This window comes from Nannobrachium achirus (genome assembly GCF_963921795.1).
Source record: "Nannobrachium achirus genome assembly, chromosome: 3".
NCBI lineage: Eukaryota > Metazoa > Chordata > Actinopteri > Myctophiformes > Myctophidae > Nannobrachium > Nannobrachium achirus.
The window spans coordinates 33,267,680-33,286,199 of record NC_137812.1 but is presented as its reverse complement, the minus strand read 5'-3'; the positions used below and the strand labels follow the sequence as shown (position 1 = coordinate 33,286,199).

Below are 18,520 nucleotides of genomic sequence, written 5' to 3'. Positions count from 1 at the left end.
TGATTTAGAAATGGAAATATGCTCAGTATTAATTTTGACGGACTTGCGTTTAAGTAAGTCATAGGTGGTTTGGCTGTTAATGCCTCAATTTGTATAGAAAGACCTTTTTTTTCTTGAATCATTGCTTTCATATAGTTATAGGTATTATCTGACTGAAGGTAAATTATAAACTTATAGTACAAGGTATTCAATAACCTTATATGCTAGTTAGGTTATTGAGCTGAATTATATTTTGTGTAGAACAATGGCTTATTAGTAGGTAATTTAAACATAATTGTTCTACCATACAGAAGTGTTTCACATGCTGTCATGTATTATCACTTGTGCTCATCTGCAGTTTCATAAAGGAGGAACAAGATCATGTGTGGTTTGTAATGACACGCTTGTCTCTGCATTGTTTGGGCTTTTAGTTAATTTTATTGTATTCTTCCTGCAACAAATCTATTTCAACGATACAAGCCATTCCACTACAGTGAATAATAGAGCAGGACTGTGTCCAGAACCATGAACTTGTTCTAAACGCCTCAGGATTCAATTAGTCTGCTGAGGAGCTTTGACCAAGTCCAGGGGCAAAGACTTTGGGCATCACACATTAAGTCAATTAATTGGCACACTGATAAAACACGGCAGCAAAGCCTTTTAAAAACAATAGTTAAACGATGTAAACTGTAGAGTGCTAAAAAGAAATATCTGGAAAAAACGTAACATCTCTAACCTAACAGAAAGATGACTCTGTTCTTAATGTATGGCTAGTTTACTGCAGACTCGAATAATGGTAACTGAGCAATCCTCGTGAAAAATAACAGTGAGATGTAAAATGTATACCTGTTAATATATACAATGCAGCATAAGATGACCAGTCCACACACCTGCATGGCTTTGACCGAAGCTGTTGGGCCTCCTCCGTTGTTGAATGTGAATGAACACTGGCAGTGTGTGCAAAGGGCTGTTAAAACTGGACCGAAAGAGGAACTAGAGACCCAACGTTTACTAGGCCACTTCCTCAAAATGAAACAGGAAATTTAGTTCAGTCAGTCCTATCTGATGGAGAGAGGGGGATGTGCATGGACCTCAGTGCAGAACACAAATAGTATCTGTGCTTTGCAGATTTATGGACCAGCTTGTCAGCTGTTTGAAGAGGCATGTATGAACTATTTAGTATGAAAACGTTTTTATTTTATTGTATCTGTATCATGGTGTTGGTATAAGTAGAGGTGTAGTATAAAATCATGTTATGATAAAACTCACTTTATTATTATTGAACTACATGTTATTTTCAGTATACAGGCAGGTGTAAGGCAGGTAACCTATTTAGATGAGAATGTAATGTATTTCCCTTCTCACCAGAAGAGGGCGATATATACCTAAATACAAGAAACATGCTTTCTTTAAACTCTTAACACTGTAAAACACAGATTTATTTCAGCTCACCAGACCCTTTAAAATGACACATTTGATTTTTCCGGCAACAGCCTTTTCTTGAATTTAAAGTGAGCATGAAAACTAAATTCAATGGAATTGAGATGCATTGTTGAATAGTTGAGTAATACTGTCTGTGACCCTACCATGCTATGTCATACATAGACAATAACAATTGAGTGGATTAGGTGGGTGTGTTTTGTGTACCAAGTGGATGATGGATGTAGGCCAGTATGACTAGGATTTGCATTTGAAAATTGGTTATTTCTAATTATACTGCACGTGTGCACCAGACAATGTTCAATGACTTAAATACATTTTCATGAGCTTACAGCTTCTTCCAGGACCTCTGCATTATGAACTGTGGATTTAAAAATGAAACGTGAGATGGCATAGATTTCTTTATTTCATTTTTATTTTATTAAGCCTTTATATTTCACTTAAATGTGTAAAATTCACAGCAAAACCGTTTAAAGAAGAAAAAAAACATTGAAAAAACATTTAAAAAGAAAAGTGCATTTACCACTATCTGCATTTCACCACTTTTTTCTATTTTATTTTGACAAACAACACAATATCATACCCAATGACAAATTAATTGCAGATATTGGATTAAAAAATGTAAACAATGATATGCTACAGTTTTTTTACATGAAAACTAAAACAGAAGGACATCAAATACTCTTTTTCCACAATTTGTTTGCAACAGTCCAAATGCCTTATTGTAGAGGATATTATATATATATATATATATATATATATATATTTATATATTTATATATATATATATATATATATATATATATATATATATATATATATATATATATATATATAAACGTCCACATTTTGTTGTACATTCCAAATCCCTTGTTATAGATCAACATTAAATGCAAAAAGAAAAGCTATACATTGATCTAAACACCAGCAGCATGTCACCAAATAAGCAGCAATGTTACTTTAAGTAAACATGAGTGCTATAAATGCCTTTCTCTTTTTTCCCCTTCACTCCATTCAGTGTGCAATCAGAGTTGAGGCTTACTATCCGCCTCAGTTTGTTTTGCAAAGCAACACTTTTCATCTGCATAGGAAACAAACCGCATTTGTAGCATTACTACACAATCTATTTTCTGCCTCCACACACCAGATAACATCAGGCATCTCTCCTCACTTTCTGTCCAGCACCTCTTTGGCTGCAGATACACGCAACACATCTTGTGGTCTCACAATCTCATCTTCTGTTACAAATCTGTTCTCCTATGTTAAAGTACATCACATCTCTTCTTACAATGGCTCAGTTTATGATAAAATACAGCTGTTGGTCTTGTTCATGGGCGGCCGGAAGCTGCTGTCTTTGGGGAAAGTCTCCCTGCGTCTGCGCAACGCAGGACTGAGGCGGCTGGGCAGGTTGACCTGCTGCAGGAGCTCCTTGAACACCTCCATCACGTTTATATTGTCCTTGGCCGAGGCCTCCAAGAAACTGTTGTTCCACTCCAGCTCTACGGTGGACAACATGTCCTCGCTGGACACCTGGCGCCCCTCCTCCCGGTCTGCCTTGTTCCCCACCACTACGATTGGCACGTGCTTGTCCTCCTTGACCTCCAGGATTTCGTCTCGGAGGCTCTTGACCGCCTCCAGCGACTCGGGGTCGTCCACGGCGTACACCAAGGCGAAGGCGTCGCTGTTTTGGATTGAGAGTTTACGCATGGCTGGGAATGAGTAGCTGCCACTGGTGTCCAGGATCTCCACCGTCACCTTGACCCCGCCGATGTCGTACTCCTTGCTGTGCAGCTCCTCAACCGTGCGGCGGTGTTTGGCTTCAAAGGTGTCCTGGAGGAACCTCTGGATCAGGGCGGTCTTGCCCACTCCTGCTGCACCCAGAAACACCACTCGAACCAGGGTCTTCTCTTTCACCGCCAGAGACATGCTGATGATGCTTTGTTTCTGCTGTTGATGCTCCTTGCTTAGATGAGTTCAGAAAATGACCCCCCAAAAATGGAGCCTGCCTGAATTAAGTTCACTTTCAGGAGGTTCAAAATCCTACAAATGTATGCATATAATTATTTTGGCTAGCCTAAGTGAAAGATTTGGTTAATGTCTTGGATTCTTTCCTCAGCAAAGTCTTTTAAATTAGTTTTCTTTTTAAAGCCTTTCCGTCTTCATGTGCCAGTGTTGTATTCACTGACAGTAGTAACGACTGCGGGATTTTGATAAAGCCTTGCAAACATGACTAGTGTGCAGCCTCAGTGCCGTGGTCACACTCACACACACACTGCCTTTTATGCCTGTTGTTGGTCACAGAGATTACATGCCCTCTTCTGGTTTCAACCAATCAGCACCTTGCAAATATCCAGGCAGCCAATGACAGGGCATCATGCAAATTAGGTTAGGGGACCAGTTTAGGTGGAGGAAAAAGGAAGTGAATGGCAGGGTAAAAGAGACTGAAGCATAGAGCATGGCATAGAGATGCTGCCTTGATTAAATTTCAGTGCATGGGGAAAATGTTTCTTTTCATCTTTCCATTCTTACAGCTTGATTTGAACAGCATTGAGTGATATTAGAGGGGGGTCAGACATTCCCTGTGATGAAGATAGTTTTGACCAGTGATCCTCAAACTGTGGTCCTTGGGGGTTCCGGGGGGTCCCCCAGCAAAACTGCTTGTATAGCATTGAAATCAGTTTAAACAATTTAAGTCTCTATACATCTGCCATTTGAAAATAACCATTGTACAAGCTCACAAGATGTTGTGCATCTTTATTATAGCACAATACATTTAAATTTGTATGTCCTTGACTTGACATTCTTTCTTGACTGTTTTGTAGTCTACTACTGTATGTATTGTTATTAATGACAATGTTATTTTGATAGAACCCAGGTTTGATGTCTACTTGTTATCCTAGTTACATTTGAGCACATAACTACATCACTGCTCCGAACTTGTGATTAAATTATTGGTCCAGCTCCCTTTTGATTTAGTCTCAGCTCATTATTAAATGGCACTTTGATAAACCATCTGTTACGTATTTTGCTCCGACACTACTTTGTATGAATAATGTGAATTAAGCAGCCGAGAGTGAAAGGAATGCTAATAAGCTTATCAGAGACATGATGAATCATTTACCTCAGTGGATTCAATCTTGGACTTGTGAGGCAGCACGTAGGAAGATGTCGCCTGCAAAGCAAGATTATTGGACATTTGCATATTGTAACACTCTGTCCATGATTGTAGAAATGAAAGATGGGTCTTGTATTAAATTGAATATGAATATGAATTACTCTGAGGGTCAATTTCCTGTTTTGAACTGCAGCCTATCAGACAGTTTAATGTGATTAGGCTGCTCATATCTCTGCATTCACAGTGGGCATGTCGGAGCAATGCCTGAGCTAATCCCATTGGGCTCTATACATTGAACTCGTTAGTATCTCTTTATTAAACAAAGGCTGTCTGACTTTAATAAGCTTTACCTCAAATTACTGTCCAAGAGTCTTTATTGCATGTTCTGGCACAGATGCCAATATTGTCATTGTCTGTCACAAATGGTTACATAAGGCCATCAGTGGGTGACGAGACTGTCTGGTTTTGTAGTATTAATCAGGTGACCAGCAAGTAAGGTCTAGGATACATGTACTGCATATATCCTTGTGATGTGCTTTTACTTCAGTGAAAACATTTATAGATTGACTGATTGGGGAAAAACATCTGATTCCCCGCCTGCTCTGTTTCTAAACAAAAGTCTCAGAAGGATCTTTACTTGGTGTAGGATGTAATTTGGTCTAGTAGCCCATTAGTTTGCATGACTCACCTTCATTATTTGTCATCTGTCTTCAGCATCCAATTAGAGGTGATGCATTGCCTGTAACTTTTTCAGACCATTGTCCCTGTCCTTCCCTATTATGTCACAGTTTATGTATGGAGGATTCGTGATTCCACTGCATTTCTCCTGAGACCACAGTCATCTCGCTGACTGTGACCGTCTCGTCCATTTATGAACCAGGAACGAACCTTAGTGAGCCCCCAGGGGACACTGTACAGCTCCCCATGCATGCACCACACAGACAAGAATGTACACATGCCTTGAGAGTATGTTTTTTGACAGGCAGTCGACCGCTCTGGGATACAGTACAGTAGGAAGTGAATTAATTTAGTCCAACCTTCCCCACTTCCACAGTGGGGGCTAAAGGATGGTCACCGCTGTAGAATTTCGATCAGAGAGAAAGTAGAATGTTCCTTGATCAGAATGCCCTGACCGGCTCTAATAGACTCATCGTCATGTGTGTTAAGGAGCCAAACCAAACCTATTTTACAATGTATTATTATATTTATTCTTTTACTATAGTTCACCCACTCTGTACTGGACAGTGTGACCATTAGCACACCCAAATGCAGAATCTGCACTTGCCAGATGTAGGTTACAACACCAACAAAGGAAAATAGTCAAAGACTTATACTGTACGTACATTATGCCATACTGTTATGCCTACTACAGTACAGTATGTATAGATTATCATATCGCCACTGTCATGCCTAACGCTTCATCTTGTGAACATGACAAGCCCACAACGCGTCAAATTTGTGGGCTTGCAGATCTTCTATGTTTGTCGGGGCTCAAGTAAACCTAAACCGTAAAGGAGTAGTTCACCCCCAAAATGACTTTTTTTCTATTGATTACTCATGCCATGGAGACTTGAGTCATAGACCGTAAATATGGACGGTGGGAATGTCACGTGGCCCATTGGTTTCTATCGGAGCGAAAATGAAGCTTGTTTTTCCCTTGTATGGGTGTCGCCATCATTGTATTAATGGTACCTAAAGGAATGCTAGTGTCGCCATCATTGTATTAATGGTACCTAAGGAATGCTATTGGCTGCCAACGGTCATGTGCAACCGCAGGGATACTTGGGAGAATGTCTTGAGCTTGCCGAAAATAAAGCACACGAAGAAGCTTTGGATCAGAATCATCACAAGACTTTAAACTAGTGACAGGAACCATAAAGTATTTATGACAATGTTTATTAAGGCAAGAAAATCAAATGTAAAGTTCGGGTGAAAATGAATGGAATCCTATTGAGAACATGTTGATTTTGGTACCAGAACAGCGCAACTAGCGGCCAATCGTAGGAACACTTAGTTCTGTGTTTGCTTCATGTTAATCTGGAGAACTGGCCCCCTGCTTGAGTTCAATAATATATTTTTGTATGTGTTGCATTCCTAAGACAAAAAATTTGATTATAGTATATTTACCCCCATTGATTCCGGATGGGGACCCAAATGCATTTGCAAATGCCCACTCCCCATCCGGAATCAATTAGGTAAATTGATTGTTCACCTTTTCATAAGTGAATGCCCTTTTTGCCGTATGACAGTGTCACACAAGTAGTAAAACTAGTCAATCTGCTCTCTTCCTTTTTTTTTTGGGTCAGAATGTATTAAAAGATGTTGCATCTTATACAACTACAGTGACTACACAAATGCATGCACATACAGACAGCGTGCTCTGTTTCCATTTACTACTGTTTTGGTTTCCGCTCAACAGCGATGATATGCAAGTATGTAAAGAGTTTTTGCCTAATGTTCCTCCCCAGAATATGGATGCAGGTATTATGTAGCGAGTAGTATTATGTAACCGCTGACCTTCTGGGGTAACCTGCAGATTTCCTCATTTAGACATGCTTGTTAGGAACATTCTCTTGCCAATGTCCTTGACCAATACTCTGGTCTTTAGTGCTGGTGCTCAGTGGCTGCCCACTTATGGAGGATGAGCTTCCCCAAAGGATCAATAAAGTATAATAACATAACTTAAACATAGAACCGAGTTGTTTCGTGAACGCTACAGGGATTTTTTTTAACGTAGCTTAAAGTACATGTGTTGTATTTTGTGTGTTTAAGTTAAATGTTGACTGCCCAAGGATGAGTTTGATACTCCAAATGTTGTGAGGTGATCTGCATGTACAGTACGTCATGCATGTGTTCAAAAGCTTATAAAACACAGCAAATGGTTAGTATTTTATTTGAAGGCAATACATAATTGTATTTGGCATATACTGTACAATGGTGAAAAGGCTATTTACTCAAGTACTGTACAATTTTGTGGTACTTACTGGAGTATGTCCATGTCTCTTATATTGTAGTTTTTTTGTCTACAATTATTTGAAAACCTTATCAGTTTATTACATGTCCAAAACTTCCGGAGTTAAATGAGCATTGGGATGAGAGCCAGTGCTGTCAGCGCAAATGATGCCCCTCCACTGACCTGCCAGCTGATATTAGCTGCTGTAGCCGGAGGTCAGAGCATCGGTGTGACTGTATGGTTACTGTATGATACCACAGTACCGTTTGAGCTTATGCAATATTGCTTTTGGCATGCATCTTTTTGCAAACCAGTTGCACGCCTGCATACTTGGCATGAAATTATTTTTTTTCTCCTACTCAAAATGAATGTCCCTGCCCCCATCTTTTTTCCTGACGAGTTTTATTTTGGTAAGATTATGCTGCTATGCAAATACAATTTTTCCTAGGCATGTACTTTAACTTGACGTCATTATGTAGGTTATTCTGAATGAATCAATATGGCAAAGTCAAAGCAAATGGTCTGTCTTTATTTAAAGCAGTATTAAGTGTTGAAAGTTTAAATAACCTACTATAGGCCGTGGGAACAGCACAGGCACAAAAACTAAAGAAAATCCTGTTAAACCTGATTTCTAAGCTGGAAGGAATGAGGATATTTTAATTATCAAAATGTCAAATCTTACTTGCATGCCATTGCGGTCTCCAGGAGGAAAACATCCTTGTTATTGTATCCTTGACGCTGCACACATTTCCCCATATTTCAAAATACAAGTGTACAATAGATGATAGCATGCAAGCCTTACAGTACATGCTCAAGGGGTGTTTCCCACCTCACCTCACTTAACTGTGTTTGGGAGATGCGATGGTTAAATGTGATGTTTTCTTTTATTAATTTCCTTGACACGACAGAACATGCGTTCAGACATACAGACATAACTACATGAGAGAAAGAGGTTTAAGTGTAAATAATTCCCCATCCTCATACATACAGTATCTGTAAACAAACATATTTATTTTATCAAACACACAACTCTCTGAGTCCTCACTCCCTCCTCCTTTTAATATAGGCCTGCTTACATATCACTAAGGCACAAAGCCGTGTCAAACGGAAACCTCTCAAATTGCAGCCTACCCAGAAGGGCAAAGAGTTGTATCCAGTTAGTAAACGTACAGTAAGTGCATTTATAGGACATCAATGACCACGGTATACTGTATGTGATGAACATAAGGGACGCCACATATCCCAAATCTCATTGCTCTGACACAAGGAGACTATGCACACAGTGCAGTAAGAAACACCCCTGGCACCGTGCCAACAAACTCTACTCTACTGGTTTACATTGAAATGCTCTTCTAGAGTTAAACTATATAGTCTAACTCCTATCTTCATTAAAGGTGTCAGAGTGTTTTGTTAAGGCTCTCGGTCAGACTTTAACTTTCAGAAGGGGCCACTTTGCGATCTTCCCTTTAAATCTCACATTGATCTTACTATTAAAAAATAACATATGGCAGTTTGTGGTCACTTTATCCTTCAATTACCGTATTTTCCGGACTATAAGGCGCACTTAAAAGCCTTTAATTTTCTCAAAAAACTACAGTGCGCCTTATAGTCCAGTGCGCCTTATATATGGATCATTCATTGACATTGACATTCCCTTTAGCACAGCTCCATCTGTTTGATGCATAACGCAACGGTAGCGTCTATTATGTGCGCCTTATAGTCAGGTGCGCCTTATATATGAAAACAGTTTGAAAATAGACCATTCATTGTCTCCACCAGCCGAAGGCTGAGGGAGAGTATGTTTTCCCCTCCGTCCGTCCGTCCGTCCGTCCGTCCGTCCGTCCGTGCGTGCAGAGATGGGCGAAAATACATTGAAAAGTATTTTGATACAAAATACAAATACTGGGTCAAAAAATGTATCAAAATACAAAATATAAATACAGGCCAGAGAAATGTATTTAAGATTCAAATACGTATTTTGTATTTTGAAAATACATAAATACTTTTTATAAAAATTGATGCAATGATTAGTACTTTTATAGATTGACTGCCAAGTATTAAATTAACTGGCGAGGCGAGCGGGCGCGGTCCCGTGAATTTCCCGCGAGTGTGCTCGTTTGTGCATGCATATGTGGGCGGTGAGAGATGGATTGTGTTCATCTTTGTGAAATACCGCGTGCGGTAACCGCTGACCCAATCGGCAGCCATAGCGGTGACCGCGTATCGTGTAGAAGGCACTTAAATTGACCATACTATGAAGTTTGTCTTGAGCAGGCTGCCTAAATGTTTACCACTGTGTGCCAGTGTGTGAGAGCTCAGGCCAGAAGTGCCTTCCACACGATAAGCGGTCAACGCTATGGCTGCCGCTTGGGTTACCGCACCGTTGTGAGACACAAACACACTTGCTCAGTGAGTAAACGCCACAAGGTATTTCCCAAAGATGAACACAATCCATCTCTCACTGCCCATGTCCGTATGCACAAACGAGCACGCTCGCAGGGATTTTCACGGGACTGCGCCCGCTCGCCTCGCCGCCTCAAAACTTCGCTGCGCGGCAAGAAATAGCCGCCCGCCTCTCATTGAAAATGAATTACTAGGAGGCGCGTATCGTCTGGAACCCACTTTACCGTTATCTTCTAAAGGAACTATGGCATGAGACTGAATGCACAGTTGCCTCTGCGCCAATACTTCATAGAGTGCAAAACCCGCTCTGCCAGCCTTATAATAACTAAAACTGCACTCTGTTGAGGTGCCAACTTGCTCCTTGTGCACAAGTAGGCCATGTATGGCCTGCTTGTACGCCAGCAGCTGGCATCACCACTGGCGATGCCAGTGATACAGTGATATCACCACTGACATCACCAGGAATGCTGGTCCCTCATTGGCTGTTAATGATGACATTGCCAGAAATGCTGGTCCCTTATTGTGCTACATGCTTAAACACACACAGCTACCTACCTACCAACCTACATACATACACAGATGAACGCAGTACTTGCGCGCAAGTAATTCGAAATTGTAATCATAATGCACAATACATTTGAAGCAAACCAAAGTCAAGTGCTATGGCTGTATCACACACACACACAAACCACCAGCAAATTAGATTGAAAGAAAATGTGTCTTTCCCCCTACAGTTTAAACCTTTGTGAATGTTTAAAATGTGTCCATTTGAGAATAAAATTACATAAAAAGTATTTTGTATTTCAAATACAGAAAATACTAGACCTGAAAGTATTTTGATACAAATTACATCCAATTTTTTCCGTCCCAGCCAAATACAAATTACAAAATACAAAAAAGTATTTCAAATACGTATTTCAAATACATGTATTTCAAATACTGCCCATCTCTGCGTGCGTCCGTCCGTCCGTCCGTGCGTGCGTGCGTCCGTGCGTCCTCGCAGTTTGTGAGCAGCTAATCTCAGTCACCGTTGGCCCGATCGCTGCCAAACTGAGCACACACACTCCCTGGATGCCAATCTAGAACCTCTGCCCCACATTTTTCAAATCAGCCTCATGGTGGCGCTATAACAGGCCGATTTGTGTGGCCTGGTTGTTACCAGCTAATCTCCGGCGCCGTTGGCCCGATCGCTGCCAAACTGAGCACACACACTCCCTGGATGCTAATTCAGAACCTCTGCCCCACATTTTTTAAATCAGCCTCATGGTGGCGCTATAACAGGCCGATTTGTGTGGCCTGGTGGAGACCTGTGCTCGGAAGAGCACTGCTTCTAGTTGACAGTGCGCCTTATAGTCAGGTGCGCCTTATAGTCCAGAAAATACTGTAACTGTTTCTCATTTGAAACGAAAATAATAATTCCCCAAGTGTTACTTCCGATTGTAGATTATGCTGATATTTGTCTTATCAGAACACCACAGATACTAATCTCAAGCCTCTCAATGTATTCTAGAACTCCCTTTGTAGATTTGTACTGAGGTGTCCTACAGAACACACCACTGTTCTCTGTACAGTTTGCTTTATTGGCTGAAGCCTACGGCAAGAAGGCAACTTCACTGGTTTTCAAATGTGTTCACTTTAACTGTCCTTCATATTTGAAACAGTCTCTGGAACCATATAGTCTACATATATCACCATATCCATTTAGACATACATACACTACATCCCTATTTTACTGTTCCTCAAAAGAGATTTGGCCATTCCATTACAACGCTCTATTTGACTGGAACAATCTTCCTCTTTCTCTCGGATCTGTTACCTCTCTTGGCCGCTTCAGGACTTCCTTGTATTCACATCTCGAAACAACCTGTTTATGCTTGTAATACTGATTGTACTTAGGGGGTGTTGGTGGCAGAGAGTGAGCAAGCTAACTGTATCTCTACGTGTGTAAATTGTGTATTGTATGTAATGTTTTACTTGCGTGTAAAGGACCCCCTCTAAAACGGTGGTTCTCAACCTTTTCAGGCCGTAACCCCCCCAAAATAACCATATTTGAACTGGGGACCCCCCACCCTTATAAGCACTTGGAATTGTAGGAGCTGAGGCATTCAATTTAGTTTGACTTGGATCCACAAATACATATTGTGAAAATAGCAGATCTACAAGCTCACAACGTCTCGTGTTTTGAGCTCGTAGATCGTCTATTTTCAATAGTTTTGCCTCACTTTACTTATGCCTTACTTATATAATTATAATAATATATATAATTCTCATTATATAATTATATAATGAGAATTTGGCCAATGTTTGATCAGTCTTTATAGCATTGTTTGTTGATTACTTTTGATGCAGTAATGGTCTTTTTCTTTTCTTTGTTTTGTATTAAAATGTCCTTAAACTGTCACTGTCTCACACAAAAAACATCATCTGCACAGGTTGAGAACCACTGCTCTATAAAGGAGATGCTGCATCTCAGGGGGCTCAATGAATTCTCAATGAATTCTGACCAAATTCTGACATTCTCACAAATACAAGTGCTTGGTCAAGTGCCCCAGGCTTCACTCTCCCAAAACAGTGGGTCGGGACCCATTTGTGGGTCACGGAACATTCCTACATTAAAAAAAAAAAAGTATAATAATAAAATAATATATCGGGGCGCCCGCTGGCCTACTGGTCCAGGCGCATACCACTTAGGCATTGCCCCATAGGCATGGATGCCTGGCGGCGTCGCTGGTTTTGCCGCACGTACACTCCCCATTTCCTCCCAAAAACAAATATATATATATATTGTGTGTGTGTGTGTGTGTGTGTGTGTGTGTGTGTGTGTGTGTGTGTGTGTGTGTGTGTGTGTGTGTGTGTGTGTGTGTGTGTGTGTGTGTGTGTGTGTGTGTGTGTGTGTGTGTGTGTGTGTGTGAGCTCATAACGTGGCACAAAGTGACATGTTTGGGTCCTGGGCAACGTCTAATTTCTTTTTTGGGTCTCGAGTTAATGTGGGAACCAGTGTTCTTTCACCGCAGGTTAATATTGAAATACTGATATATTTTTGATTTCAGCTGTCCATGACGTGGCTTTAGTTAATTCAGTCTATATTAGCTTAATGACTAGTATTTCACATTTTATTGTCTTTCTTTATGTCCAATGTATTCAAGTTCATAAAGTTAACACATAACCAAATGCATTTGAAATTAAATAAAATTTTAACTTTTCAGGATTCCAATTAAATAATAGATCTACAAACTTGTTGATCGGCTATTTTTGCTACTTTTGTGTGACACAGAATGACGAAGTAGGGCATTAATTTACGAAAAAAAGTTAAAATCCGGAGATAAGCCCGTCAGCTTATGCAATCATCCCTGGAGTGATAGTGGAAATCTAGTGGCCCTCTCCATCATCAAAGTTACACACCCCTACTCTAGGGTCTCTATTTCCATACCAGCGGTGCCCCAATCCACTTCCAGAATCCCACATCATCATTTCATTTAGTGTTTTCCACATCTTGAATAGAGTTTCTCCTCTACCTCCTAGATAAAATGTCATGCAATTAATTTTTTTTAAAGCCACGGCCTCATTTCTTTTTTCATGTACAAACCTTTGGTCAACTCGTATTTTAGATATTATTGGTCCATACATTGTGTTGTAGTGTCACAAGCCAGCTACGACTCCCGGAGGGCCGCCCTCAACACACAGACAAGTGTAGGTGCTTTGGCCAGTTTGAGTAAGATTCGTTTCAGTGCTTTTTGGTATGACCCGCCTCTACAATCAAACATAGTCCATAGATTTTGTGTTGAATGTTTTGCATGTAGAAACTCGTTTATGGGTCACAGTGGAAAATTTGTATTACATGAGGTGACATGTGTAATGATCGTTTCATGGTGTTTTTAGGCAGTAACTAAATACATTTACTTAAGTACTGTACTTAAAGGAGTAGTTCACCAATTTTCAACCTGTCTTCATATAATAGGTCCTCACTAATGGTCATGATAAAATATCATTTTTTTTTCTACTTAGTCCAAGTCTCCTAGGAGAGCTGTGGGAAGTTCAGAATCCATAGTCTTGTGACATCATCATTTTCCCCAAAAAAAATGTTATCAATATTTTTGAAAAAAAAAAAAAAGATTTTTATTATCGCGAGAACAATGGCTTCCACTTTAAAATTGCAACTTTTCAGGAATAGAAAGCCTGCAGTTTCTATAAGCTGGATTGGCAATCGATGATGTCACAAGACTATGGGTTTCTGACCTGCCCACAGCCCTCCTCTGAAAAAAGAAAAAAAGAAAAAAAAAGAAAAGCTATTTTTGAGTGAGGATCAATTATATGAACATAGGTTGAAAAGTGGTGGAGTGCCCCTTTAAGTAAGATTTTGAGGTAATTATACTTTACTTGAGTCTTTCCAATACATTTACTTCTATTCTACTACTTTTGAATTATTACAAAACATACAGTAACCTCTTCAGCCCTATATATCAGCCTGTCATCTATATCAGCCCTACAAGCTCACAATGTGTCGCGATGCTACACATTGTGAGCTTCTAGATTTTCAAAAGATTGTTATACATTTGTAAACTTGAATGGGACATTCTACATTGAGTACTTTTACTTTTGGTACTTTAAGTACATTTTGATGTCAAATGCCAATGCCTTTATACTTTTATTCAAGTAAATGTTGAATTTCAGACTTCCAGAGTAATCCTACATTGCAGTATTGATACTTTTAATTAAGTAAAACATTTGAGTACTTTTCCACCAGGTAACCCTAACCCCCCTTTGGCCAGTCACAGTAAGATGAATTTCTTGGCCGTTTGACATGACCCTCTACCGAGACAACTGCAGGAAATGTGAATGGAAGGGTAGACATCATGACAACATCCTTTAGGCCACGTTTTGGTCTTTATGGTCACATGGGGTCAGTTTTATTTGAAACCTGCCATTTGTTTGATATGACTTTCCAAAGTAGAAACCACTTGTGTGTTTACGGTTTCCTTCTTTCCTGTAAGTTTATAATAAATCAAACATCCTTCCTACCATTTGATCCAGACATGGAGCACTTTATGCTGCTGTAATCGTTAACATACTGTAATGTCATTCTTATTGCTGGCCTCACAGGATGTGTGCCGTGATCATTATCATACAACGTCACCGTGTTGCTGGACTCCACAAGCCAACCATTCTCCATGGACTGCTGTCCGTACAAAGTCATGTTGATCAGATGGTTAGGTTACCAATGACTGAGACAAGGATTATATAAATGGAGCGCTTGTTTGTATCTTTTTCAGCTTGTTGCTGTCAAACAAGAAATATTATCAGACATTTTTATACTTTACTAGCCCTTACCCGTTCAAAGATATGAGCTCCAAAATGATGTGCAGTGTGTGGGTTATGGGATGTGCACTGTGCACACAGTATATGAGGGATGGAAAGTAACTTTAACTGGTGCTTGCATGATGTACTGTAGGAGCATCAATGTAAGAAACCCGTTTCGTTTAATGGCTACAGAGATACTGTCCCCCCCCCCCCCCCCCCCAGCCCGCCCGCCCACCCGCCTACACACACACACACACACACACACACACACACACACACACACACACACACACACACACACACACACACACACACACACACACACACACACACACAGCTGGTTAAACATTTTGCCTCATGCTAGATGCAGAATAGATGTGCCTCAAGCTAGATGCAGAATAGATATAGATACAGCATAAAAATGCTAATATACAGCATACGATTTGTGAAAGTGACAAACGGGCTTCACAGTTATGTCAGGTGTGTTCATATGCTAATGGTGATGCGATTTCAGATCAATTGCTCCAGCCACTGAGGAGAAACGCTGTGACAGACACTCACTCACTCAGACAGACAGACATTCGCAAATTTATAGTATAGATATATAAAGCTCTATGCAATGCAAGATTTCTATTCTGTGTGTACAAACAGGGAAAGTACACCCTACCTCCTCTGAGAGACAGAGGTGGCTGTCTTTGGTGCATTAATTAATTAGAGGGAGCACTAACGAGCACATAACGAGTTCAGCACTTTTATGGCCCAATCAACTCTGCTCACAATCCATTTGAAGTTTAAAGGGATCAATTAACAGGATACATTTATCTTGAATAGTCCACTGTTTATATTGGCCGTAAATGTGATCTAATCGATTAGCATCCAGTCTTGGATGGTCAAAAAAAAAAGAAAACACACTTTCTGCTTAAGTTACAGTAACTCATCATATTTTGTGACTGTCAGCTGTGTCTGGATCATGGGGCATCATGTGAAGTAAAGACAGGTAATTTCAGTACATTCTGTTGTCATGCAGTTCAACCCTGCAGTTCAACCCTGTACGGAAAATGCACTGTTGAGATATGGGGATCAGAGAAGTCATGCCAAGGAACTCATTGCAACAAGATTAGATGGCTTGTAAACTGGCACTGCCACTATAGGTGAAAAGATGAGAGAGGAGACAAGCCTCCAGGGAGCTTTATCAGAGTAAACAGACGGATTCCCCTCTCTCTTGATAATGTTCTCTGACTCAATGGATTGCAGGTGAATAATAACAAGCAAAAGTAACAAGCAATAACTCTTCCCGCACTAGCAATTTTTAAACAAACCAGAGGAAATCCACAAAGCAGTGAGCCTGAATTATGCATGTTGATGGGATGTAAACTGCCACCCGGGGGCCGACCAAAGAAATAGCTGGTAGGCATTATGTTAATGTGTAATCTTTTGAATGTGGATGCATTGCCACGTGCTTTGGTGATAAGCAGATGCTGATTGCGTTGAAGGATTGAGTTCAGAGAACTGCATGGTGGAGGAGTCCATGCGATCGTGCTTATCTTTTTATGGTGTGGCTCTGCAGGAGTCTAACCATCTATAGAAGAGGGACTGTCTATGTGTCTGTGTCTGGAGATAATCTTGCAAACCACTGGACCGATTAGCATCACACTGTGCACACTTACAGTAGGCCACAGAAGTTCATTCACCATTTCTTGTTTAGGTTTATACTTTTTCAAATGGGGGACTGAGCATTATTGGTTCAACCTCCCATTCGTCTGACCAGGTTAGCATTCACCAGCGTCGGCAGGTTAGCATTTCACCAGTGTTAGTTTTACTGAGGTTAGGTTTGAAATGTTTAACTCAAAATATATATTGGTTTCAATGGGGCTCTGGTCGGGTGGGAACCTTGCCCAAATTTGGAGTAATAATGTCATATTGTATTTCATAGATGACTGACGTCACAGGCTGGCTACATGAAGCCCATGACATTCCCATGTGGATCTTGAAATCCATATTTTGGGAAAACAGTAGCAGAACAAAAATGATTGTGTTTGTGTATCATCATCATCATCTCATAATTCCTACACGATCATAACTGAGTATTTGACTTTGTATAATCTAAGACAATGTGTGGCTGCTTGCATTCATTTTTGTGGATGTCAAAAGTAAGGGCATTCAACACGGAGGACAGAACCTTTGCTACTGCCAGCGGGAAGGTGCTGAAGGTAGTCGAGGACTGCAAATATCTTGGATGTGAACTTCTGACAAAATCACATTTAAATTAACAGGCCACTATGCAAGTGTAATTGTCCTGGTGAAGACATACACAATGTTGAATTGCGAGCCACTAAACACTTGAACTGGATTTTTTTGTGGGTTAAAGTCTAAAAAACTGTGTAACATTCATTTTAGTAGTCTTTTTGGTGCCACCTCTTGTAACTGTGGTCATTACCGCGTTTGTCTATATGGACGTGGCGCTCAAAAAGGAAGTTGTCAGAAACTGTTTTTATTAACATTAAAATACATAGATGAATACATTCTGGTACATTTAGTAATTTTGGTGCAAATGTCAGTGTTTAGAGAAGTTGTTGACACAACTTTCAACTATCTATCAGTGGACAACATAAATACCTAATCTTCCAGACAGCTTAACTGCAATGATTCATATTGGATTTGTATAAACTAATGTATGTTGTTTAGAATCAATTTACTGTTGTAGCCATGTAGCGAGACCAGACTGCCCTGAGGGATTTGGATCGATGACACACTCATGTGTACAGTATGTGTGGGCACAGAAATATGATTGCTTGGTTGGCGATAGGGCCTTTCTGTGTGGAGTTCGCATGTTCTCCCCGTGTCTCCTAGGGTTGATACCCTCACAAAAACATGCAGTAATCCTGGTCTCAACAATGCCTCCCCCTGGCCAGCCGGGGCACCTGATTGAGGGGAAAGGAACTGGTTGGAATAATCCCCTCTGTCAGGTGAAAAGAAACAACTTGGACTACCCATGCATTGAAGGAAGCATGAGGTTTGTCCGTTGTCTCCCCAGGTGCTTCAGAGGGAGAGCAGAGCCCCGGATTGAAAGGCAATTGGCACTAGGTGAAAATGGGTTACAAAATCGTGGGATAAAAATGATATATATAAAAAAAGTATGATTGAAAATATGATTGCTTTTCTCGATGTTATATTTGTTCAAATCTACAATTTGAGTTACCAAGGTCTATTCATTGCATTTGTGCGTATGACAGATGATTTATGTGACTTAGTAGTAGACTGTATTACTTAATTCTAAGCGTGAGAGAAAGCTTGCACACGTGCATGTGTGAGTCAGCAGCATTCATATGGCT

The 18,520-nt window shown here is 40.3% G+C and overlaps 1 protein-coding gene across 1 annotated transcript; it reads right to left on the bottom strand.

The window, feature by feature from the left end:
* Positions 1-2,267: 2,267 nt before the first annotated feature.
* Positions 2,268-3,652, bottom strand: LOC308281203 (ras-related protein Rap-1b-like). The gene has a single exon (XM_080721324.1). The coding sequence runs from the start codon at positions 3,343-3,345 to the stop codon at positions 2,719-2,721; it is 627 nt and encodes a 208-aa protein (XP_080577450.1). The 5' UTR covers positions 3,346-3,652; the 3' UTR covers positions 2,268-2,718.
* Positions 3,653-18,520: the final 14,868 nt, after the last annotated feature.